Source organism: Prunus avium, chromosome 6 (assembly GCF_965620075.1).
Source record: "Prunus avium chromosome 6, drPruAviu1.hap1.1, whole genome shotgun sequence".
NCBI classification, from domain to species: domain Eukaryota; kingdom Viridiplantae; phylum Streptophyta; class Magnoliopsida; order Rosales; family Rosaceae; genus Prunus; species Prunus avium.
Genome location: NC_142289.1, coordinates 22,600,692 through 22,627,299, shown reverse-complemented (window position 1 = coordinate 22,627,299; position 26,608 = coordinate 22,600,692). Strand labels below are relative to the sequence as shown.

At 39.4% G+C, this 26,608-nt stretch overlaps 1 protein-coding gene and 1 pseudogene across 1 annotated transcript; one reads left to right on the top strand and one right to left on the bottom strand.

The window, feature by feature from the left end:
• Positions 1-927: 927 nt before the first annotated feature.
• LOC110753998 (uncharacterized) lies at positions 928-8,821 on the top strand (annotated as a pseudogene).
• A 3,683-nt stretch (positions 8,822-12,504) lies between these two features.
• LOC110754000 (trihelix transcription factor DF1) lies at positions 12,505-14,848 on the bottom strand. The gene is made up of 2 exons (XM_021954988.2): positions 14,472-14,848; positions 12,505-14,236 (listed from the first exon to the last, which is right to left on the bottom strand). Exons 1-2 carry the CDS (start codon positions 14,732-14,734, stop codon positions 12,856-12,858), a joined length of 1,644 nt encoding a protein of 547 aa, XP_021810680.2. The 5' UTR covers positions 14,735-14,848; the 3' UTR covers positions 12,505-12,855.
• Between the last annotated feature and the right edge of the window lie 11,760 nt (positions 14,849-26,608).

Below are 26,608 nucleotides of genomic sequence, written 5' to 3'. Positions count from 1 at the left end.
ATTAAATATAACCAGGTGAACTATATACAATCATCCAGAAAAAGAACATAGTCCCTATAGCCAAGTACAGAAGATGTGGAACATGGTCGCCGAACATTTGAATGAATCAAATACAGTGGTGTTGAAGCCTTCTTATGAAACTAAAAGAAAGGAAGCATCTTGCAAAAGGGACAACAATTACAGAAGAACTGTTATGAAGAGGCATCATCACTAATCTTTAACTCATGTTGGGCATCAACTTTATGAAGAATTAGCATGGAAAGGGTGACCTAGCCTTGAATGCCACAAGCTTAGTGGTGCCTTAGTAGACAAGTAAGTAGTAGGGTACACTTTTTGTCACAAACAAATTCATATAGGACTACAAATCTTGATAAATAAGAGCACTTCCACCCATCCTCTTTTGCCAGCCTAGTGTCACAGCCCGCATGTTGAAGGCTCAACCCAACAACTATGTGGCCAACCTAGAGGATCCATTTGTGAAGGTCAAGCCCCACAAGAGAAGCTCAAGTCCCAGCCCGTCGAATGGATCATTCTGCATCTCTTAGCCCACATGTCTAGATTCAATGTACAGTAGTAGGTAGATTCCGGATGGTTAGGTAGCAGTCAATCCTAGCCCTCTATTGTAGTGGTAAGTGGGATAAGATCACTATATAAGGAGGATGTCTCATTGTGTATCCTCACCTCACAACTTGTAAAGCATTGAGTAGCAATACAAGCATATATTCTCCCAAACTCTCTTGTGCGTTCTTATCGTTCTTGCTCTTACTTTTGTGTTCTTGCTTGGTTCGATCTTATTTTATAGGAAGGAAGGTTGACTTAGCTTGTTTGATAGGCGATCAAGTCTAAGGCCGCACGGAAGGAAGACTCCGAAAAATTCATCCCGTGACAGTTGGTATCAGAGCGAAAGCTCGAATCATTCGAAGAAGCATGTCGAAGAGCGGATCCGATGTGGAGACTGATATGTCCAAGGTCAACTTGGATCATGGGGGCAAATCAAAGAGGGAACAATCTAGAGATGTTGTAGCAACGATGGAGAAGCAGCTTTCTAAGATGGAGAATGCCGTAATCGAGTTCGATCAAAGACTCGAGGAGGACGTCCTTACGAAGGTGGGCTTTAGAGCTATGGTGGAAGAGGTTCAAGGCCAATTCCAAGGAGCCCTCAACTCCGCATTGGACAGCATCAAGCTATATGTCCAAACTAAGCTAGATCACTTCTTAGCGGAGCTTATTGCGCTTCGTGATGAGGTGAAGGATGTGAAGGGAGATTGGGCCGTGTGCAAAGAAGCTGTCTTGAACAAGACCCAGACTCCGAAGGAACCAAAGGTGTTAGATTCTTTCAAGCCCAAATCCTATAATGGGAAGAGGGAGGCGAAGGAGCTGGACATGTTTTTGTGGAATATCTATTTCAAGTACCTCCAGTTGAAGGATGATGAGCCCAAGATTACTACAACAACGTTGTTTCTCACCGACAATGCTCTCATGTGGTGGTGTCATCAATCCATGGAGATTGACCAAGGTACGTTTACACTTGAGACTTGGGATGAGTTTAAGAAAGATATAATGTTGCATTTCTATCCAGAGAATGCCAAGTATGAGGCAAAGGAGAAGCTGAGATGGCTAAAGCAAATGGGGAGCATGAAGGACTATGTCGCCACGTTCACCAACTTGTTGTTCGAGGTGCCTAGCATGACAGATGAAGACAAGATCATGTACTTCATGAGTGGCCTGCAGAATTGGGCCAAGCTGGAGTTACAAAGGAGACACGTCCAAACCTTGTCAAAGGCAATTGCTGCAGCTGAGTCTCTTGTGGAATTCAAGAAGAATGATCAAAGCGACTCCAAGTTCAAAGGAAAGAAAGGTTGCAATGGATCTAGTGGGGGAGACAACAAGCCAAAAGAGGGTAGCAAGTCAGGAGACAAGTCTGACAGTCACAAGTTGATGAGAGTCTCAAATTACATCTTTTTAATATTATTTTGGACACTTTATGATATAATTTTGGCTTAATAAATATAATTTCACTTGTTGTTACATTTTATACTCACCAACTGGATTTATGAATTTTCTATATTAACTTGGTGAACTTATTAGGTGAATTTATTTTTTGTAGGAAGTTGGAAAGCCAAAAGATGAAGACATACATTTGTCCAAGTTCAAGCCATGTGTGAAGAGAATTGCTGGCAGATTTTATTGAAGAATTGATTGTGGGATTAATGTGATTATAAAGAAGGAGAAGAGAAGACAAAACCGTTGAAGCTAAGGAGCCTATTTCATGTCATTCATAGCCATTTAACGCCCACTACCTCAATGTTATTTCTTTTCCACCAACTCTCCACCATCATCACATGTTTAATCCAATTAATCCCTCACTTAAACCTTTCATTACCCACCACGAATGTATTAACTTCCCACTCACCTCATTGACTACTATAAATCACTCATCAACTTATTTGGCAAGGGGATCTCTACGACAGATTTCTTTATTCATTTCATTCAAAATTTAGTTATGTTTTCCTTTGTAATGAGTTGCTAAAACTCTAGCTAAGGCTAAAGGGAATGTCCTTTGAGTAAGTTTGTGAATTGTTCTTTAATCCAATATACGGTATGAATTGCTAAATTCTTTTATTTTTGGTTGTTCAACATTTTCATATCGTTTTATTTTGATTGATGTTAAGTGCTACTATCGTTTCATGAGTTCAATTATATTTTTCTCATTGTTAAGAACTGACTTAGCATGCTTTTAAATTAAAAGATTAGATATTAAGCAACTCCATTTTCTGAACAATCATTAATAAAAGATAACATTGAAAAAGTAAATTGGTTTGAATTTCTTTATCTTCCGGTTAAAGTTTCTCAATGATAATTTTAATCGAGTTTAATTTGGATTAAAGAGCATGAAACATATTTTGCTTAAAGAATTGAACCTTGATGCCGTAGCATTTCCATTATTGATATTTCATTTTTAAACTCAATCTCTACAACAATCAAATCAAATTACTTGTCCATTTTGCTTGTCACTTTTATTTTGGTATTTTTAATTATTTCTTTGTGTGCAGACATTTGCCTACATACTCCTTGAGGATATGATACTTGGACTTCCAAGATTATTACTACGTGTGACTACTTGCACTTGGGTAGGCGCAACACAAGTCATCCGTGAAGAAGAATGACAAAGGTGACAAGGGGAAGGACAAGTCGAAGCTACACTACTACAAAAAGTGAAAAAGACGACCAGAAAAAGATGACGGTAGAAGAAAAAACCATCGTTGTGTGTAAAAAGACGATGGTAACAAAAAAACCGTCGTGGATAAGTGACTTAAACAACTAAAAAATTGAGGTACTATTGAATATTTTTTTATAACGACGCACACAAATAAAAAAGCGTCGTCTTATTAAAAAGGTTTTCTTCAGAGTTAAAATCTGACCAAAAAACGACGACAGCAGATATGACAAGCGTCGTCTTTTAAAAATCAAGTGTCCTTTTTTTGGTAAAGACATGGTTGTTTTGAAAAAACTGTCGTCTATTATATGTAAAGATGACGGTTTTTTTTTTTTAAAAGGGTTGTCTATTATGAAGTAAAGATGACTTTTTTTTTTTAAAGGGTCGTCTATTATATGTAAAGATGACGTTTTTTTGTAAAAAAGGGTCGTCTATTGTGAAGTAAAGATGACAATTTTTTTTAAAAAGGGTCGTCTATTATATGTAAAGATGACGTTTTTTTTTTGTAAAAAAGGGTCGTCTATTGTGAAGTAAATATGACGATTTTTTTAAAAAAGGGTCGTCTATTATATGTAAAGATGACGGTTTTTTTTTTAAACGTCGTCTTTTAAAACACGCTGAAAAATGGCTCCTTAAGTGAATTCGTGCTTTACAAATTTTCAAATTTTCACCCGTCTTTGAAAACCTTATCTCTCATTAACAAGCGTCGTCTTTTAAAACACGCTAAAAAAAGGCTACTTAAGTGAATTCGCGCTCGACAAATTTTCAGATTTTCCCCCGTCTCTAAAAACCTTATCTCTCCCTCCTTGAAACCCTCCTGCACTCTCTAAAACACCCTCATGAAACTCTCTACAAAATCATCAAAAAATCGATATCAATGAAAGAGTTGAGAGAATTTCGCAGATCCATAAAATGTAGAGGGAGGTTCTGTATTTGAGAATCAAAGCTGGTTGAAAGGTTTGATTTGAAAGTCACCTAATCTCTCAATACCCTTCTATATCTTGCTAGTAAATTCTGGATTAGTCTCTTTGCGTTTCTAGTATGTTCTTTGTCTCCCTGATTTCAAATTTTGTCTCTCTTGATTTGTCTGGTTTGTTTACATATATTTTTTTTTTATTTCTGGTTTCTTTTTAGATTTTCTGATTTGATTATCAGGAGATGAGGAGGAAGATTGTAGATTTATAACTTTTTCTTTTGCAGGTTTTCTATGTGAGTCGTATGTTTTTTTGTTGTTGAAAATTTGTTACCTTCTCGTTTCACTATCATTTTGTTTATATATTTTTTTCTTTTGCAAGTTCTCGATGGTCTTTTTTATGCTCATTTTACAAGTTTTCTATGGAAATATGGTCCAATGGTAAAATTTCTCTTCCACCTAATTTTTTATGTTTATAATCTTAGCTTTTTTTTTCTCTCTTTGTCATTTTGATTTATTTACAGGGATGATGGAGGAGACTTCAGTTGTGCATCATTTGTATGTTTGGATGAGGAAGGCTTGGATTAGGAGTACATAGGTCTTGTTAGGAATTATGTTTGTTGTAGAATAAAGATTGGTTAACTATGTAATAACTATTAAATCTTCAAGTTTTATTAAAGAAACTATTTTTGAGTGTATATATTCATTAATAAAGCATTATGGTTGGTTTTCTAGTTAAAATCGTTGTATAGCATCATAGGAAATCAAAAAGAACTAAAATGTAGCAATTTGGGAACTTATTAGACGACGGTTTTTATAATAAATCATGATCTTTACAGATAATTAACGACGGTTTTTATAAAAAAAGGTCATCTATTATAGGTAAAGATGACTTTTTTTTTTAAAAAGGTCGTCTATTATATGTAAAGAAGACGATTTTTTTTTAAAAGGGTCATCTATTATATGTAAAAATGACGGTTTTTTTTAAAAAGGGTCGTCTATTGTGAAGTAAAGATGACTGTTTTTTTTTAAAAAGGGTCGTCTATTGTATGTAAAGATGACAGTTTTCATAAAAAACCGTCATCTTTACATACAATACACGACGGTTTTAAAACCGTCGTCTTTCATCCTATAATTAACGATCTTTACCTTTAAACAACGACGATTTTCTTTAAAAACCGTCGTCTCTACAGAAAAACCGTCGTAGTTTGACACCCAAATAGACGTCAGTCGATTTAACGACGGATTTCAAAGCATTACAACGACGGTGGATCCCCGTCGTCTATTTCGTTTTTTGTAGTAGTGCTAGCTTGCTACTTGTGCGATGGAGCGCACATGATGCGGGATTGTCCGCAAAAGAAAGCCTTGAATGCTATGAACCAAGAGAAAGAAGAGGAGGCCAACAGGGAAGCAAGAATAGGGGCCCTTCACCGCTTCAATGCCCTACAGGCCAAAGTCGCTCAATCACAGGTTCAAGCTAAATGAGTGATGTTCGTCGATGCCATGGTGAATGGCAAGACAACCCGTTGTCTGGTGGATACATGTGTCTCACATAACTTTATGTCAATGCAGGAAGTAAAGAGACTTGGGTGTCGAGTCTCAAAGGAAGCAGGCAGTATGAAGACGGTGAATTCAACTGCCAAACCGATTGATGAAGTAGCCCGTGGTGTGAAGCTACACATTGCTACTTGGAAGGGAGTAGCTGACTTCTCCGTGATCTCAATGGATGACTACGATGTCGTGCTAGGAATGGAATTCATGGACAAGGTAAAGGCATTTCCCATTCCATTTTACAATACTATGTGCATTGCACAGGATGGAGCAATGCCATGCATGGTGCCAGTGGTGAGGCAACAAGGTGAGTCAAAATTTTTGTCAGCCATGCAATTTTCCAAGTCTTGGAAAAAGGGTGAGCCGACGTTCCTTGCAACTATGAAGATGGATATAGTTGAGAAGGAAGTCCAACCAGTCCCAAAAGCTATGGAGTTAGTCCTTAAGGAGTTTGCAGATGTCATGCCCAAGGAGCTGCCCAACACATTTCCACCTAGGAGAGAGGTGGTTCATGCCATTGAGTTGGAACCGGGTGCCTAGCCCCCTACCAAAGCGCCATACTGGATGACACCTCCTGAGTTGGAGGAATTGAGGAAGCAATTGAAGCAGTTGTTGGACGCTGGGTACATCCAACCGTCCAAAGCCCCTTATGGTGCCCCAGTTCTTTTCTAGAAGAAGAGGGAGGGAACACTGAGGTTGTGCATCGACTACCGGGCACTAAACAAGGTGACCATAAAAAACAAGTATCCAATCCCTTTGATTGCAGATTTGTTTGTTTAGTTGGGAGGAGCTAGGTACTTCACCAAGTTTGACCTGCGCTTAAGATACTATCAAATGAGGATCACACCGGGAGACAAACCGAAGACCGCATGTGTGACAAGTTATGGGTCTTATGAGTTCCTTGTCATGCCATTCGGCCTGACTAACGCCCCTGCAACCTTTTGCACTCTCATGAACAAGGTATTCCATCCTTTCTTGGACAAGTTTGTTGTGGTTTACATCGACGATATTGTGGTGTACAACAATTCTCTGGAGGAGCACCTCGAGCACTTGCAGAAGGTGTTCCAAATTCTGAGGGACAACAAGCTATATGTGAAGAAGGAGAAGTGCTCATTACAAGAAACGAGGCGGACAATTGCTCATGGAGGAGGGCAAGGTGCGAGCCATTCAAGAGTGGGAACCACCAACCAAGATACCTGAGCTGCGGTCTTTCCTTGGATTGGTCAACTATTATCGTAGGTTCATCAAGGGATATTCAGCCATTGCCGCCCGCTTGACGGATTTGCCGAAGAAGAACAAGACGTGGCAATGGACGCCACTATCCCAACATGCCTTCGACGAGTTGAAGAGGGCACTTATGGAGGAACTAGTGCTGAGACTACCCGATCTTACCAAACCTTTTGAGGTACATACTGATGCATCAGATTTTGTTATTGGTGGTGTACTCATGCAGGATGGACATCCATTGGCTTTCAAGAGTAGGAAGCTCAATGACACTGAACGGAGGTATACCATTCAAGAGAAGGAGATGACAGTCATAGTGCACTGCTTGCAGACTTGGAAGCACTACCTACTTGGTTCTCAGTTCGTGGTCAAGGCTGATAATGTTGCCATAAGCTACTTTCAGTCCCAACAGAAGTTGTCACCCAAGCAGGCAAGGTGGCAAGACTTCTTGATGGAGTTCAACTACAAATTGGAGTACAAGCAAGGGAAGACGAATGTCGTTGCCAATGCCTTAAGCCGGAAGGCCACACTCACAGCTGTTGTACAACCTCAAAGTTCTCTCATGCAGAGGACATGAGAGGGCTTGTTGCATGATCCCCAAGCCAAAAGTTTGTTGGAGCTTGTCAAGGATGGAAGGACAAGAAGATTTTGGCTTGATGATGGTGTTCTCTATGCAACAGGGAAGAGAATCTATGTTCCAAGGTGGGACAATCTGAGGCGAGAGCTACTGAAGGAGTGTCACGACTCAAAGTGGGGGAGACATCCGGTAATTCATCGAACTTTAGTATTGATAAGTGAAGCTTACTACTGGCTACAGATGCGGAAAGATGTAAACTCGTTCGTGAGTCTACCTAAGTCAGAAGGGTATGGCTCAATTTTGGTGGTGGTCGACAGGTTCACCAAGTATGCTACCTTCATCCCCACACTAACGGATTGCAATGCGGAGGAAGCTGCATGCTTGTTTCTAAAGCATGTGGTGAAGTATTGGCGGATCCCCAAGAGTATTATCAATGACCGTGACACTCGCTTCACTGGTAAACTTTGGACGGAGCTCTTTAGGCTACTTGGCTCACAACTGAACTTCTCTACCAGCTTTCACCCACAGACAGATGGTCAGACGGAATGGGTGAATGCATTGTTGGAGTTATACTTGAGGTACTATGTGAGTGTCAACCAATGAGATTGGGCAAAGTTGTTGGATATTGCTCAGTTCTCATACAACTTGCAGTGATCGGAGTCGACAGGGTCAAGTGTTGGCAACTGGACAACAACCTATGACACCGAACATAGTGGTGTCAGGCTACACGGGGAGTAGCCCTGCTACATACAAGACGGCCAAGGATTGGCAGGTGACTAATGAGCTGGCTCAAGCTCAATTGGAGAAAACAACTCGGAAGATGAAGAAATGGGCAGACAAGCATCGACGAGATGTCGTGTTCCAACCAGGTGATATGGTCTTTGTGAAGCTCAATCCCTCTCAACACAAGTCCACTAGAAAGGTACATAAGGCGTTGCTGAGGAGATATGAAGGCCCATTTCCTATCCTCCGAACCGTGGGAAGAGCTGCTTACCGTGTGGAACAACCGCCACGATTGAAGATTCATCCGGTGTTTCACGTGAGCAACCTCAAGCCCTGCCATGCTGACCTCGAGGAGCCAAATCGTGGGGAGTCTCAACAAGCTCCACCTTTAATGATGACTTCATTTGATAAGGAGGTCGAGTGCATCATGGACAAGCGTGAGGTGCGAAGCAAAGGTGTACCGAGGTACTTTGAGTACTTTGTCAAATGGAAGGGTCTGCCAGAGTCCGAAGGTAATTGGGAGAAAGAAGAGTCCTTGTGGCAGTACAAGGACAAGATCGAAGCATTCGAACGAGAAGGAACTACCCCGGTGACGAGGACGACGTCACCGAATTAGGTGAGGGAGAATGTCATGGCCCGCATGTTGAAGGCTCAACCCAACAACTATGTGGCCAACCTAGAGGATCCATTTGTGAAGGTCAAGCCCCATAAGAGAAGCTCAAGACCCAGCCCGTCGGATGGATCATTCTACATCTCTTAGCCCACATGTCTAGATTCAATGTACAGTAGTAGGTAGTTTCCGGATGGTTAGGTAGCAGTCGATCTTGGCCCTCTATTGTGGTGGTAGGTGGGATAGGATCACTATATAAGGAGGATGTCTCATTATGTATCCTCACCTCACAACTTGTAAAACATTGAGTAGCAATACAAGCATATATTCTCCCAAACTCTCTTGTGCGTTCTTATCGTTCTTGCTCTTATTTTTGTGTTCTTGCTTGGTTCGATCTTATTTTGTAGGAAGGAAGGCTGACTTAGCTTGTTCGATAGGCGATCAAGTCTAAGGCCGCACGGAAGGAAGACTCCGAAAAAGTCATCCCGTGACACTAGGCTCCAAAAACAACCTCCATCAAGGAAAAATTGTCATGGCAAGAAGTGGGCTAATGAAATTGGGCAAGACTTGCCTGGACTGCTGCGTGGGCAAGACGTGACATCAACGACCAATTTAAATACCAAAAAAATTGAAAAAAAAGGAAAACATGCCAACAAATTCATAATTTTTTTTTATATAAATACCTAGCCATGTTCTTCACTTCCCACACCAAAATCCATAAAAAAATCATCTCCTCATATCTCATGTAAATAGTGGTTGCCCTTGGATTGCCATGAGATATGAGAAGAGGAAGTGCTCTAATTGCATGTTTACTAATCCGTAATTGGATTATGAGGAAATTGAATTGAGGAGGAGTTGGATTGATGAGAATTAGATTCCAGATTCCTATTGAAGTTATTTACTAAACTATATGGATTGAGGAGAGTTAGATTCTGGATTCCTATGAAGTTGTTTACTAAATCATATGGAATTGGGGTAGGAGTGGTGCTAATTACTAAAATGTCCTTGTTATTGGGTTAAAGTAGTTGGCAAATTTGGAATTTTAAAAAATGTGTGAGGATATAATGGGTAAAAAAGATGAATTCCTAATGGGTTAGTTCTCCAGGAATTAGAATACCACCTCCCACCAAAGAATTGAATTCCTCCAAAATCAAGAATTCAATTCCTAATTTTGTGTGGGCCCCACTTACTTTTTAATTCCTTGATGTGAAGTAAACGCAGGAATCCTCCATAGGTGGAATTCAATTCTTGATGAGAATTCTAATTCCTGATTAGTTAACACACCATAAATGGAATATGCATAACATTATTCAATTGAAAATAAGAGAGCCAGTATTTAGAAAGCATGAATTTGTGCGCTGAAACAGGATTTGTAGTTTTTTTTTTTTTTTTACATGGATCTGTTATGGGTGCGGGTCTTAAGCAATAGTATTAAAATGGGCTTTGGGTGATGATACGTTTGGGTGAAAAAAGCTATACATGTCTTAAAATATATAAAGAATCAGAAAAGAAAGCCCAAAATGCTACACTCTTTTTATAATTTTCAATTCTTTTATTTAAAATTTGTTTCAAGTTATATATATATTTATTAATATATATTTTTAATAACCGTATTCTCGTGTCGTGTCGTATCATATCGCCATATTCGTATCTGTGTCCGTACTTCATATTTGAAAGTATGGAAGAACAATTTTTTTTTTCTTGCAATGGGTAGATGAACTCTTGAGAGAGGAAGGCACAAGGATGCCGAATGAATTAAGAAGGGCACAATGATATCGAAGAAAGAAAAGGCCTACAAATAATTGGGACAAGGGTTCCCAAAATTGAAAATTGGGGCAGATATGCACCCAAATTGATGAAGCATGGAAGATGGAGCGATTTGGCTCCATGAAAAACAAAGATGGAGCAATTGGGCTCCATGAATGATAAAAGAAGAAGAAAAGAAAAAGATGCCGAAGAAAGGGCACAAAGATGCCAATGAGAGAATGGCACATTGATGCTGAAAAAATATAGATGAATGATGGGAAATTGAGCCCTAGAAGTGATGGCACAATGATGCCACTTGATCTATGACTTTGTCGGTAAATTTGTAAAAAAGGGGATTATTGTGTGTGTTGCAAGTAAGAGGAATATATGTTTTCGAATTCGTGAGACGTGTTTACTGAAAGCATGCAAGAATAATGCTTTTTCTTTTTTTCTTTTTTGCGATGGGTGGATGAATTCTTGAGAGAGGAACGCACAAGGATGCCGAATAAATTAAGGACAATGATGCCGACCGAAGAAAGAAAAGGCATATGAAGAATTGGGACAAGGGTTCCCAAAATTGAAAATCGGGACAGATGTGCACCAAATTGAAGAAACATGAAAGATGGAGGGATCTGGCTCCATGAAGGAAAAAGAAAAAAGAAAGGAAATAAAAATGGAGCGATTTGACTCTTATGAATGATAAAAGAATTAGAAAAAGTCCATCAGTTGAGCAATGCAGCCCTCGTTGGGTCAAAGGATTGAGTGGCGTGAAGGCAATCAAAGATTGAGAATTGAAGCATCGCAATGACAATGAGATAGAAAGATGGAGAAATGAAGAGACGACGAGACGAAGAGAGAAATGAAAAATTCTGGTCAAGATGAAGAAGATTGAATGAAATATTTCTATAACAAGGAATGTATGATGATGGCACAAGAAGACACAATATTTGATAAATTATAATGGAGCAAGGCCATGTCTAAGAAAACGTTGTGAACATTGTGACATTGAAGAAGAGTAAGGGAAAAGCAATTACGTTATTCATCTTTGAAATTACATGAGAGACTGTTGGGATTATTTCAAATGTTAAAAGTTTAGGAAATAAAGAGTTCGAATCTAAAGGGTTTAGTTATTATTACCTAGTTTATGAATTATAGTTAATGCAAGTTTAGTGGGTATGATGATTGTGATTAAGTTTAATGTTGAATTAATGTTATGGCCTATAAATAGGCATTGTATGTACTTTATATCAAGGGTGAGTTGTAGTAGAAAAATTAAAGTATCAAGTAATATTGAAGTTGTCTCAACCAAGTTCTCGTAAGAGCTCTATGTAGCCTTCGGTCTTACATCTCCAAAAATTATGTTAATTCTTTAATTCTTTATTTCGAACTCATTTTGGGTTGGAAGTCTTAATATTAAAATCATAATCATCATGATTAAAAAAAAGTGTCAAAAGCAGAGATTATGACGTCAACGTGAAGGGTTAGTTTGTATTCTTTAGTTCAACAATGATTGATTATAGCTACTCCAACTTTTTTACCTCTCGAGCATAATAAATTTACTAAATTACACTTTGGGACAAAAAGAGAGACAGAACCAACTTCAAACGTAAGAAAACTGACCACTGTTAAAGACAAAAGCAAAAACTTACAACTGTTAAAGACAAAGCAAAACACTAACTACTGTTCACTTTGACTAATATGAGAGTTATTATTTTATTTTTAGATTTAAATCCATGGGAGACAAACAAAAAAGAATGATTGAAATCGGACAATAATGATTGAGTTAAAACTTAAAGGAGGATGATTAAATTTTAATCCATACTCAAAGTCATTGCGTCGACAGCAGGTGATATTATAGCAAGGCGATTGCTTGAAGTTGAATAGATTGATTGCCCACGAGTGATATAATAACCACTTTCTTAGATTTAAAAGAGAAATGGAGCTTTTCATTGTAACAGGACCACTGATGCAGGTCTTTATTAATTCAAATCAAACCAACCATTTCCAACTTCTGCAAACATGGGGATTGAACAGGACCAAAGCCATACTAATTTACAAACCCCACCTCTCTCTCTCTCTCTCTCTCTCTCTTTCTCTCTCCCTCTCTCATGATTCAACATATGATAAACCTAAAGATATGCTTGTAGACACCATGTTACACCAACACTAAAACAAAGTTCTCAAAACCAAAATCTAACCCACAACGCTGCCGTAGCCACAACATTCCCCGACTCACTTCTAACATTACGCACACCAACTTAAGCTTTCAGGAAGGACTTCTTATGTTGTGAACCTCAGCTCATAATTGCCATTGAAGAAGGATTACCGGATGCAATTTGATATCCATCTCCATCTGCATTTTCATCATCTCCTTGAATCTGATCAACATTCTCACTATCACCGTCCTCAGTCACTGTTTCCGGCTGATGCTGCTCTGCTTGCCCACCCATCATATGCATCAATAGCTCCTCAGGCTTCAATTCATAAGTAGAGTTAACTTGACTCTCAACGCTATTAGTCTTCTTATTGTGCAAAGCATCGAGCAGGCGAACATAACCACATGTCTTTGAATCCTCAGGCCTTCTTTTGTTGCTTTCTTTTATTCTTCTATAGTATTTGTTTATGTTCTCCCACTTCTCTTTGCACCTCTTGGAGCTCCGGTCATAACCAAGTTTTTCCATGGCTGCTGAAATCTCCTCCCACAGAGGCCCTTTAGGTCCACTTTCTTGATACTGCAAATCAAAATCAGCTCTGATCTTAATCAAAGCTTCAACTTCCTCTTTAGGCCACCGTGAAGAGCTCATATGCATATAACTTCTACCATTATTCCTTTCTTGATTATCCAAACTCATATGCACAACATTTGCATAATTTGTCTTTTCTTGCTTGTCCATAAGTGTGTCGGCTTGTGAGTTAACAGGCAATTGCACTGGGGTTGATTGCTCTGGAAATTGTCCTGATGGTGGTTGCAACGGAAGTTGCACTGGGGATGGTTGCTCTGGAAATTGCATTGATGATGGTGGTTGCGCTGGGAAATGCACTGAAAATGCTTGCTCTGGAAATTGCATTGTGCCTGATTGTTCTGAAAACTTCTGCAGAAATGCAAGAACAGCAGCATCCTTTGCAGCTGCAACCGACCTCTCTTGAACTAGTATCTCTTTTTCTCTCTTAATTCTAGCCAATTCTTGCATCTTCCACGCCTCTTCCCTTGCTATTCGATCTTGTTCATGCTTCTCCAATACCTCTACAAACTTCTTCTGTAAATTTTCTTGCTTGTCTATCACTTCATTCATCATCCTCTCAAAGAACTCAGCTAATCTCCTCTTTTTCTTATGCGTGCCTTCAGATGCTTTGCTCGAAGACGATGTGGTAGAACTAGAGTTTTCAACAAAACTTGAATCCGGGTGTTGAATAGAAGAACATGGGATTGCATTGTAAACAACATTTGTTGGGTTTGTTGCTATTTCTGCTACTGAAGTTTGAACTTTTTCAGCAGCAGGAGGAGGAGGAAGTTCAAAATCGTGGTGGTCTAGAGCCTCTAGTTGCTCAAAAAACCTATAAGCCTTGCCATTGGGTCGACCAGATTCTTTAGTTCTTCTGTGGTACTTGTATATGTTCTCAAATTTCTCCTTGCATTTCTTGGCGGTCCTATTATGTCCAAGCTCTCCCATTTTCCTAATAACACAATCCCAAAAATTCCATCTTACCAATTGCTAAAAGAGTAAATAATAGCTTAAAAACTATTAATTTTCTTGAAAACCCATTAACTTAATCGAGTGGTAATGTTATGAGGAAACAAGATATAAGAAATTGAATTTAGCTTCATTTTCTGGGGAAACAAACAAACATTTTCCTGGCAGATTTTCCCGAGAAAGCATAAATCCAAGTCAATAAGAGAAAGCAAACTCACCTGGACACCTCTTGCCAAAGAGGAACCTTAATACTTGCTTCCTTGAACTCAGCATCCATATCTGACCTTATCTTCAGCAAAGCCAAAGTCTCTTGGCGAGGCCACCGATTACCGGCCCAGTTCCGGTAACCCTCTTCAAGTCCCGCCCTATCTTCCTCTTCAAACCCAACCGAGGCTGGCCCACCGCCGCCAGCAACCTCCTCATTCTTCTGGTTGCTTGTGGCGGTGCTTGGATTTTCCGGTAACTTTGAATTTTCGAGCATGGGGTCTTCCAGATTTTACAGTTCTACTACAGCAGAGAGATTTCCTGGGGGGAAGAAGAAGAAGGTGAATTTGTGGAGAGCACGGTAAGTGAAAATGGTAAAAAAAAAACACTAGATGGGGGCTCTGCAGTTTAAGAATTCAGAGTTTGGGCCTTTTGGGTTTTTAAGTCGGTAACTAGGGTTTTTTTTTTTTTGGCCGCGTAGGGTTTTACTTTGGGTTAACGACGTGGCAGATTTGGATTGGGAGGAGGTCAATTTGTTTTTAAATATTTTTTTTTTTGGGTTGACGTTGGACTTTTTGAACATTTTGAGGCTTGTGATCGTGTTTGACTTTGGTCAGAATAAGTGGGCTTTAACTGGATGGATAAGTGAGATGAAATATCTTGTCTGTGGAGATTGGGACACTTGGAGGGGCAAGTTGTTTCTTGTCTTGGCAGCTAAATTCGGCAGAAAAGCCAAGGCCCGCGTAGCCCAGCTTTAGCCACGGTAGGCGCTCCACTACTTTACTAAAGACTTGTTCACACTGACAGTGTCATACTGGGGTTTTTTCGGTGTTTTCATAAAATCTCTGTGAGGATTTAGAAATTCTGAATATTCGTTGGGGTTTTAAATTGTTTTTACAAAATCTTTTTTATTACTTTTTCGTTAAAAAATTGATAATGTCATTAAAAACACTTCTTCAAAAGACAAAAGTAACCTCAAAATGTGCGTATGCTATCTAATTTTTTAAATTAATTGTCATTTGTAGAAAGCTCATCATCAATTTTTGGAAATAAGGAGGGTTTTATGACAACACCAAAATTCTAAGGGAGTGTCAATGTAAATTATACCTCGCCATATTGTAAATGATCCGTTAATCCGACATGAAATTCATACGGAAAAAAAAAATAATCAATGTTCGAGTCAGGGCTTAATGCTTGAGTTGAAAATAGGTGGACTCTTAAGCTAACAGGTCATATCGTGTGAATTCACGAATACCTGTTAAAAGTAGGGATATTTTTGTAATTTTATATATCTTTTTTTTTTCTTCGCTTCCTTCTCCCCTCCGCTGACTACTCTCAACTTGATTTTTTTTTTTCGTTTTGTTTTTTCTCTTTAAAATTTTTTTTAACGGCTAAAACGGGTCGTGTCGTGTCATTTGTTATTTTAACGAGTCATGTTCGTGTCTGGTATTTTCCATCCATTAACGTAACAGGTCATGTCATGTCAACCCGTTAAGAAAAGTGAGTTGACATGAACATGTATAACAAACACAATGCAATTGCCAGGTCTAGTGTAAATCACTCATTCGAGAATACTAGTTAGATTCATGCTTCAAGTAAGAATAATTGACATGATTTTGTGATCAATCATCTTAATATGAAATTATGGATAGGTTTAATTTAGAATTAAATAATATATAAGCAAATAATAGTGTATGTTAATCATTTGCGCCTCAGTGTTATTCCGTAGTGTCATTATCTTAATAATTTACTTCAATCCTTTAATAGTAAATTTAGCTTAACCCCTTAAAGTTATTTTTCCTCAACTGCAACCCATCTCTTTATTTTTGTCTGAATAAAACCCTACTCGTTCTAGGATCCAACTCGGCAAGTTACCTAATCAAGCGTAAAATCGAATTTATTGTACTTTTTTTATTCCTAAAATACCCCTAACTAAACTATTATTGCATTTTGTATATTAATGTAGAAACCAATATAGAAACAAATTTTTGGGTTAATCGTTTTATTAGTCCCTGAACTTAGACCCGATTTGCATTTGAGTCCCTCAATTTCCAAAATCGTTCCCCCCAAACGCTTTTTTACAATTAGCAGAATGGTCAATGACTTAAAAATAACCTCACTTATCTATTTTTCCCCCCAAACGATAGGAGTTTCATATTCGTCAAAGATGAATATCAAAATGAACTTCCCTATTCAATATATACCAGAAAAATAAATTGTTAAGTTAACATTCTAGTCAAATAATTTGATATGTTATGTTGTTAACTGCTTGATAAGAACATATCCTTCAAGTGTTATGTTATTTCCGAATTTAAAGTTGATATATTAATTATACAACGCATGTTGCATAACATACATATGCCTATATTCCCTGAATTAAAAATTGATTATAAAAAAACTAATGGTGGGAACAAATAGTCTCTCGTGTTTTTAAAAAAAAAAAAATTATTTGGAGGACCTTTCCTATTAAGAGGGGTGATAACATACTAAACTCACAAACACTACACGAATACTAGAACTCAAAACCAGGACCTTCTGGGGGGAAGCATTTGCTCCAAAACACTACACTAGTGGGTCTTTTGCAATAGTCTGTCGTTTTTTAAATATTGATATAAGGATAAGACAAATCAATATATGTTCTGAAGACTGAGGCTGCAACCAATTTGTATTCTAACTATAATAATTATTCAACTTACGACTCATCACTAAGACCACTTTCAAAATATTACACACTAGAATTAACTTATCTCTCCAAGTAATTCACCACTCCTAATTTATTTAAATTTGTGCATATCATCTCTATTGGCGTGAGTTAAGTAACTTGCACACCAAGATTCCTATATTAACTCCCATATTGATTGTAATTGATTTCCCTTCTATTTATGATTACCTATTGTAAATAGAATTAGGAGTTATAGCGTTACTTGGGCTACAAGGGGATCAAGACCCGATCACACAGAAAATTTCCACAATTATTCTCCCATATTTAGCATGATATTAGAGTACCGATCTTGGGATTGTTACTAAACCCTAGCTGCCACCACAGGGATCAAGACCCGATCACCCCCGTGGAGGCATCACGACCAACTCCTCTACCACATTCCACCCAATTTTAAAAGAATTGGTTTCATGAATGACCTAGTTAATGAATTAGTCTCAGACCCATATCTTAGAAGAATGGACCTCAAGAATGATCCAGTTGCTGAATCAAATCCAAACTCAGACTCAGACTCATATTCATACCCAGATTCAGACCGAGACTATAACTTATGAATCTTCCGTTGCACAAATTACGACTTCCCGACCAAAGACCCAGACATAGGGAGCAGGTTGCACACATTAAGGTAATCCAAAACACACTCATGAAACTTGTTTCAAATTGAATAGCTATCCAGAATGGTGGGATGACCTTAAAGCCCGAAAACGACATGAAGCTACAAGTAGTGATTCTAGTTATGCATTCCATACTTTGGATAAAAGTGATTCCACTGCTAGATAATTGATTGAGGCGCAACTGATCATATGATGTTTGATTCGAATAATCTTCTGACTACCACCCAACCCAGACGAACTAGTATTGCTCACACCAATGAAGTTACTTATCTTGTGATAAGGGCTAGCATCGTTGCTCTTACACTCTCTCTCTCATTTTCTAATACTTTACTTGCTCCGTCTCTATAAAATAAGTTGATGTTAGTTGGTCAGGTTACTGAACAATTGAATTCTTGTGCACTAATCTACCCAAGTTTTTGTTTTCTTCAAGATATTCTTACCAAGGAGATTATTGGTCGTTGTACCAAGAGGGGACTTTATTATGTGGATGAGTTTAGTAATGCAGAGCTAACAATGTGAAGCATCCATCTGATGGTAACTGAAGGCAAATATAGATGTGGCATCGTTGTTTAGGACATCTATATTTTAGTTATATGAAGCATCTGTTACCAGATTTATTCTCAATTTTTAAGGACTCGGACTTCAAATGTGACACTTGCATTTTGGCAAAGAGTCACAGTGTGCCCTATCCTTTGAGTTCGAGTAATTGTAATGCTCTGTTACTTTAAATCATTTTGATGTCTGGGACCCTCACTTATAACTGATTCTTCTAGCATTCAATGGTTTTTGACATTTGTGGATGACTGTACCCGCATAACTTGGCTTAATTTGATAAAATATATATATAAGAACAATGTGTTTAGCATTTTTCAGTCATTCCATAGGATGATTCAAACTCAGTTCTCTACAAGACTACAAATTATCTGCCTTAACAATGGTGGGGAATATGTGAACCATGACTTTCAAATCTCTTTTCAAACCTAAGGCATTCTTCATGAAACGACTTGTCCTTAGATACCTCAACACAATAGTGTAGTTGAACGCAAGAACATACATATTCTGGAGACAACACTAGCACTTCTTATTGGAGCTCACATGCCCAAGAGCCATTGGGATGATATAGTTATCATTGTCGTATACAATTATCGCTGCCGTATATTTGAAGTGTGTAAAAGAAGGCGTTGAGAATCGCTATGGGGGAGTAGCTTGCTAGATTTCGGTTGTGAAAGGCTTGGAGTTTGCTTGGTCTACCTCCCTGCGTAGAGTATCTTCAAATTTTCCACCAATATATCTTTAAGTCTCGAAGCCGGTTATTCACAAGTTTCTTGACGTCTTCTGTGTGCATGGCCTGCTGGTCACACCTGTGATCTTCTTGATTTGTGCGGCGCTGATTGACCTCTCGTTGGCTCATAAGGGCTGACCACCTCAGTTGTCCTGCTGATCGGTTCATAATTGTATATCATTTTGTACCCTTCTAGCTTATGATTTGGTTATGTTTTTTAGTTAAACTTGTGCTTTTAATCCTTTTTGTGTTTATCTTTCAGTTCATTGAGCTTTAGGTAATAATGATGGCTTTAGAGAGCATAATTCATGCAATTCAAGCATGTTAAGGCCTAATTTGGATGAATGGATGAAGAGCTTAAAGACAAACTCATTTTGGCTACAGCCCCCTGCCAGTCCAATTCCGTAGGTCATATTGCAAGCTTTGTTTCAACAACCTACATAGCTCGAATGAGGCCACATTCTTCATGAAAGTTGTTCCAATTGGTGTGTACTATAACATATCCAAATTTCAGCCCCATTGGATAAATCTGGAGTCCGTTACCTAGCAAACACAGAACCATGCTCAGGATGGATCTTATCAGCGCGCAAAATGAGTTAGCAATTTGTTTTGGCCTTAACTTCCTCCTCCGACCTTGGATTGGCCCAAATAACATATGGCTGGAAAGAAGACATTCTGAACTTCAATTTCGAGTGCTTAAAGTCCTAATTTGATTAAGAGAAGCCCAAGTTGTAAGCCCTTGAAGTTGCTGGTCATGCTGACCTCAGCATGTGCTGGTTGGATGCTTGGTCATGGTGAGCTAGGTATGAGCTATCATTTCTAGTTGGAAGCTTGGTCATGGTGACATGAAGATGAGCTAGGGCTGCTGGTGGGATCTATTGGTGAAGTGCATCAACCAATTCAAGATTTTCTAATACAAGTGCATCACCCAATTTAGATTTTCTAATACAAGTGCATCAACCATTTCAGATTTTATAAAACAAGTGTTGTATGCATTAGCCATATTGAATTCAGATTTTCACTTCCCCTAGGCCTATAAATAGGGAAGTTCTCTAAGCTTGTAAACACACCCCAAGGGGGGGAGCTCTCAAACACTTCTCTAGAGCTCCCTTCCCTTCTCTCCCTCAAATTCTCTTAGTTTCATTTTCTAGTTTTCAATTGTTGTAATGAAATATTTGTGCTGAAATTCTTCTTAAGTTTTCTTAGTTCCACTTAACTTTTCATTATGTAAATTCTTTTCTTTAGTTTCAAGTTTGATTAGTTTCCAAGTTTCAATTATGATTTTTGTTCTTATTCATTATGCTTATAAGTTAATATGCTAGTTTGAATGATTGATCACCATTTAGGCTTGCATGTTAGCTATCTTGGTTTGAATTAAGAGTAGACACCATACTTTAATTCGAATTGAACTATGAATAGGAAGAGTATGTATGGACATTCGACAACAGGGATTAGATACATGCTTGGTTGTTTAAATTGTTCTTCTATGCTTAATGGGTTCCTAATGCTTAATTTTAGGTTAGACAACAAATGATCAAATTAGGGAATTAGGAACACAAGGTTATGACCACACACCATGGCTTAATCATACATTAGCTAGAATCAATCCGTTAATCTAATTGAACTTGGGAACTTATCTGCTTGAGTTAGTTATTTTCTTTCTTCCTTGTTTTATTTATTTCCCTTCTTTTTCATTTCTGTTTTGTGTAGGGAAAATGAATTGAATCATTCAATCACCAATCCTCGTGGGATCGACCTCGCACTTACATATGCTATACTACCAAACGGCTCGTGCACTTGCGAGTATCACAAGTTGAGGATGCAGTTGAACCCATTTTGGTGCAGCTGTATCTACGCAACACCTGCCTAGGTGGCATATTAGTGGACTGTGCTTGCAAGGGATTCCCTGAGGCTTGTCGATGGGAATTGGTTCTTCAGGAGCGGGTTGCGAAGCACCTTTCCTCATTATTAGAGTCGTCAAGTTGACCTTCTTGAAGGCCTAGCCCCTCATGAACATTTCCTTGTGGGCCCAGGCAAGAGCGGATGTCGAGTCACGGGCCCAGCCTCTTGGGTGCGTTGGTCCTTGAACTCAATCTAGATTGGATACTTTATCTGCTAGGAGCATGGCTCGTGGAAGCTTATGACATGCCAACATGATGATCACGTTCTTGTCCTTGTCCTTGTCTGTGCGCTCCTGCTTGACCTCCTTGAGACCTCTTAAACTGCCTGTCAGCGCGTTCGTCTATCCTTCTCTCTTCGCCCAAGGTCAAGATTTTGGACCAAGTCTATTTGGTTGAGGAGCTGTCTCATCAACTCATTTTGGTCGTCCATTCTTTGGGTCAGTTGGTCGACTCTAAGATTGAGGTTCACTTGACTTCATAGCCTGGGATGAGAGAATTGTGTGGAGCCCAATTGCACGGGCTAGGGTTTGGTTAGAGGTGTACACGGGAGCGTATGTCGAGCGCGGCGGCAAAGGAGGGAATGATTGAAGTTGTTCCAAGATTGAGCCAAAGTCGGTGGCTGCGAGATTGCAATGATGGGAAGCTCCACCTTGTATGACGGCAGCACCATGATGGTGTCTATATCCAGCCACTAGGCCTTGCGATTGCAAGGAAGTTTCGGCTACGGCACCGTGAGACGGGACAATGTCGGCCACAGGGCCGTGATTGAGATTGTCGCCGGTTCTGAGGGGTTGCGGAGCGACAGTAGTGGCAGTAAGGCCTTGAGGCTGCACGGCTGCACAGCTACAGCGCCATGGTGCGGTGTGACATCGACTGTGGTGATTCCAGTCGCACGGGATTGCGATTATGGAGCAGTTCCAGCTGATGATGTGCTAGGCCGTGGCATGGCAGCAAGGATTTGCTACAGGTTTGCAACGATGGCGTCGTGAGGTGGCTGGGCCTCCACTTCGATCGCTAGATAGTTGGATGAGTGGCTTTGGGCCGTCGCGGATTGAGCCATCACGACGATCTTGCTCATCGTGTGTTTGCCTCCGACCATGGTTGTCGAAGGGCTTTGATTGAACGAAAAAAGGAGGAAATAAATTCCTTTGACTAAAGAGCACGCGTTGAGTATAACTCATGCTCTCAATGAAAGCACCAAATGTCTGTGCAAAAATCCTCACAGGATCTTCCTTCTCTCTCTTCCTTGATTCCTGTAAAAAAGACCGAAGTAAATAAACCACACCCTGGGGGTGTTGGTCAAAGACCCTCTGATGCCTAAGTTAGTTTGATTGAATCTAAGTGAAACAATTGCTAAAAAAAGGGTAGGGAGATCTCTCTAGGGTGAGAACCGAGTGGCCGAAGCCGTGTGTGCTGGCCAGAGCTGTGTGTGGTGGCTAGATCCGTGTGGAGAAAATATGGGGAGAGGAGAGTGGTGAGGCCGGCGGCATTGGTGTTTCCATTGGCTAGGAGAGAGAGAGAGAGAGAGAGAGAGACAATGGAGCTTTGGGTATTTTTCTAGGGTTTTAGAAGTACCTTGAGTGTTTGGTGTAGCTTTGTGTTTATAGGAGCCTCGGAGGCTAGGGTTTTGTGAAGAATAAAACTCTTATTTGGAAGGAGTTTATTCTTTCCCCAAATTATAGTGATTGGTTCATAATTGTATATCATTTTGTACCCTTCTAGCTTATGATTTGGTTATGTTTTTGAGTTAAACTTGTGCTTTTAATCATTTTCGTGTTTATCTTTTAGTTCATTGAGCTTTAGGTAACAATGATGGCTTTGGATAGGAAATGATGCAATCCATGCATGTTAAGGCCTGATTTGGGTGAATGGAAGAAGAGCTTAAAGACAAACTAATTTTGGCTACAAACCCTTGCCAGCCCAGTTTCGTAGGTCAACTTCTTGGCCTTGGATAAGCATGCTCTGGGGCTCGGATGAGGTGAAGATCTTCATGAAAGTTGTTCCAATGGGTGTGTACTATAACATATCCAAATTTCAGCCCAATTGAACATATCTGGAGTCCTTAGCCCGTCCAACACTGAACCCTGCTCAGGAGGATTTGCAGCTGCCAGCTTTTAGCCATGTGCCTCACCCCAGCTATAACTGACTTTGTACCCAACATAATGAGTGAAGTAGGGAGGCATTCCAGCTATGAAAATCTAAAGGAGCAAGTTGGTACATGCTGGAGCTATTAAAGAGAAGCAAGTGCATCCAGTGAAGCAAAAACAAATAAATGAAATGAAATGAAGTCAATTCCAGTCTCTGTTCGGCAGCCAACTTGCAAGGCCCAAAACGCACACTTCTACTGCTCCGATGGGAATACTTTATTCATAGAAGTTGTTCCAATGGGTGTCTAGTATAACATAACCAAATTTGAACTCCATTTGATACGTTTTGAAACCTCTGTCCTTCCTACACCAAGTCTGGTTCAGAAGAATCATTTCTTTTCAGCAACCAAAAGAAAACCACATGGGTTGGAAGCAAAAGGCAGCCACAATTGAACACCTTTGAAAACCCATGTGAAGAAAGCTTCAAGAGCAGCAAAAGAAGTATGGGATGGAATTGATTCCAACCACACTAACATAGACAAGATGAAGTGAGAGTTATGGGTTGTATTAAAAGAGGAATGGTGGTGTTAGAATTCATCATGATGTTCCTCCCTCTTAGCCCTATAAATAGAGAAGTCTTCAAGCTTCAAAACACACCCCAAGGGGGGGAGCTCTCAAACACTTCTCTAGAGCTCCCTTCCCTTCTCTCCCTCACATTCTCTTAGTTTCCTTTCAAGTTGTCAATTGTTGTAACAAAATGATTTTACTAAATTTTCCTTCAAGTTTTCAAGTTCTACTTTAATTTTATTTGTAATGTACATTCTTTCTTAAGTATTCAAGTTTAATTAGTTTCCAAGTTTCAATTATGGTTTTTGTTCTTATTCATTATGCTTATAAGTTAATATGCTAGTTTGAATGATTGATCACCATTTAGGCTTGCATGTTAGCTATCTTGGTTTGAATTAAGATTAGACACCATGCTGTAATTCGAATTGAACTATGAATAGGAAGAGTATGTATGGACATTCGACAACAGGGATTAGATACATACTTGGTTGTTTAAAATGTTCTTCTATGCTTAATGGGTTCCTAATGCTTAATTTTAGGTTAGACAACAAATGATCAAATTAGGGAATTAGGAACACAAGGTTAGGACACTACTACGTTTTTCTATTTGCGCGACGATAGTTTGCGCGACGAAGGACATATCGTCGCATAAAAGATCATCGCACGACGGACAATCATATGCGTAGCGCAAACTAGAGCGACGAAGAAATTTCATCGCATAAAAGATCATCGCGCGACGGACAATCATATGCGTAGCGCAAACTAGAGTGACGAAGAAATTTCATCGTGTAAAACAACTTCGTGCGACAGAAAAAACGACCGTCGCGTAAAACAAGGGGAAAAAACCGCGAACAAATATTCTAGCGCCTAATTCTTGCGCGACGACTAAACTCGTCGCAAATGACATCTTTGCGCGACAAAACACCTATCCGTCGCGCAAGGTACGATATACAAAACCATTAATCATAAGCCTTAATTTTAATTTTGCCATCTAAATCATATGTTTTTCATTGATTTTAGTGAAGATCATCATTCATACCCTTTTAATTATGGGAATGGTAGAGGAGAATCTTTTTGTATGGTTATCAACCTCCATACGAATAAATTTCAGGGTTATCAATTTCCGTACGAATCTTTTTGTAGGATTATCAACCTCCATATGTTTTGAAACTAAAAAGTGTTCATTCAACTCTACAAAACTAATTTCAACGATCCAACCATTAAACGTGTTTGTATATACTGTGAGATTGTATACCCCAAAAATCGCAAATAACAAATATTCAGAGATCTAGAAATGGGACAAAATATTCAACGGTTATTAATGAAAACGTTTGCGCGACAAATATTTGCGCGACGAAGATATATTCGTCGCCCTATGATGTTTAGCGCGACAAAAAAATCCATACGTCGCGCACAATAAATAGCGGGAAAACAAACAGTGTTCCAGGTGTTTAGCGCCACAACGTTGCGCGACGAAAAGCAAATTAGTCGCGCACGGTGGCTATCGTGGCTGCGTGCGTGTCAAACTGGACTTTTGCGCGACGGAAATTCTCTATTGCGCGACTAACATCATGTGCGACGAAATGATTGTTTCGTCGCGCAAAGGTGTGATGTCGGCACGTCTTTGCGTGCCAAGCATGTCGATTTTGCGCGACGGAATTTGACTTGTGCGACGAAAAAATGTGTTTGTCGCGCAAAGATGTGATGTCGGCACGTCTTTGCGCGCCAAGCATGTCGATTTTGTGCGACGGAATTTGACTTGTGCGATGAAAAAATGTGTTCGTCGCGCAAAGATGTGATGTCGGCACGACTTTGCGCGTCGCTCAAGTGGAATTTGCACGACTTATTTATTTGCGCGATGAATTAACCCTTCGTCGCGCAAAGCCGTCTTCTTTAACAGATTCATTTCACCCATTGCAGAGGCAAACTGAAAAATCAGTTTTGCCTCTGCTTCTGCCCCTCTCTCTCTCCGTTCTCTCCATTTTCTCAGCTGCAAATCAGTTCAGGACATATTGAAGAAGGTATTTTATTTGTTTTGTATTTATTTAAAATATCAATTTAATTTCTTTATATATTATTTTTGTGAAATTATATTTGTATTCTATTGTTAAATTATGCACGGCAATGTACGAAGTTAATTGAAATTAACTTCATACATTTTTTATTGTAAAGCTTAGTTCCCGTTGGAGGTTAGTTGGACCGCGCATGGGTGGGTAAACCACGACTACGGTCCAATTAATTCTTGAATTGTCCCATATTTTGGACAGTTTGGAAATCTATAGTCGTGTCACGTAGTTTACAGCTACAGGATTAGGTTTCGATTGTGGAGATTTCGGTGTCATCTCGGTACGTTCTTCGGGTGGTACGTAGGTATTTGATATCTACGGTACACCTCAAGAATTGTAGCGAGATGCTGCCGAAATTCATCCACGTCGAAATCTAATCTCATGTAGCTGTAAATTACGTGGCATGACTATGCATTTCCGAATGGGATAGGGCCCTTACCGGAGGCATAAGGTGACGTTATGATTTTCTAAGAATACAACATAATTGTTATATTGTGATTGTGGTTCCAGGAATTATGAGCAGAAGGTGGATACAGAACCCTAACAGGTGCGCAGACGAATACTTGGATGGAATCGAGGAATTTATTCACTTTGCACGGTCACACAACCCGGGTGCAACTAGAATCAGATGTCCTTGTAGGAGGTGTAACAACATGTTGTGGGATACAATTGAAAATGTTCAATTTCATTTAGTAAGGAATGGAATGATTGAGACATACAGCAGGTGGAACCATCACGGGGAACAATTAGACATTGGTTCGTCTTCAAGGGCCACAAGAGTGGACAATGTTGAACCTATTGTGGATGCTAATGAACAAGTCATGGATATTATACATGATGCTTTTCCATTTGCATCAACCAGCAGCAATCAGGAAGGGGAAGATGACGTGCCTACACCAATGGATAGTGCAGAGT

Bases quoted from the DNA above. Each gene is read 5' to 3' on its own strand.
- LOC110754000 (XM_021954988.2), bottom strand. From the start codon at position 14,734: ATGCTCGAAAATTCAAAGTTACCGGAAAATCCAAGCACCGCCACAAGC. The intron at 14,237-14,471 runs GTGAGTTTGCTT...TTGTGTTATTAG, and splicing joins CTTTGGCAAGAGGTGTCCAG to GAAAATGGGAGAGCTTGGAC.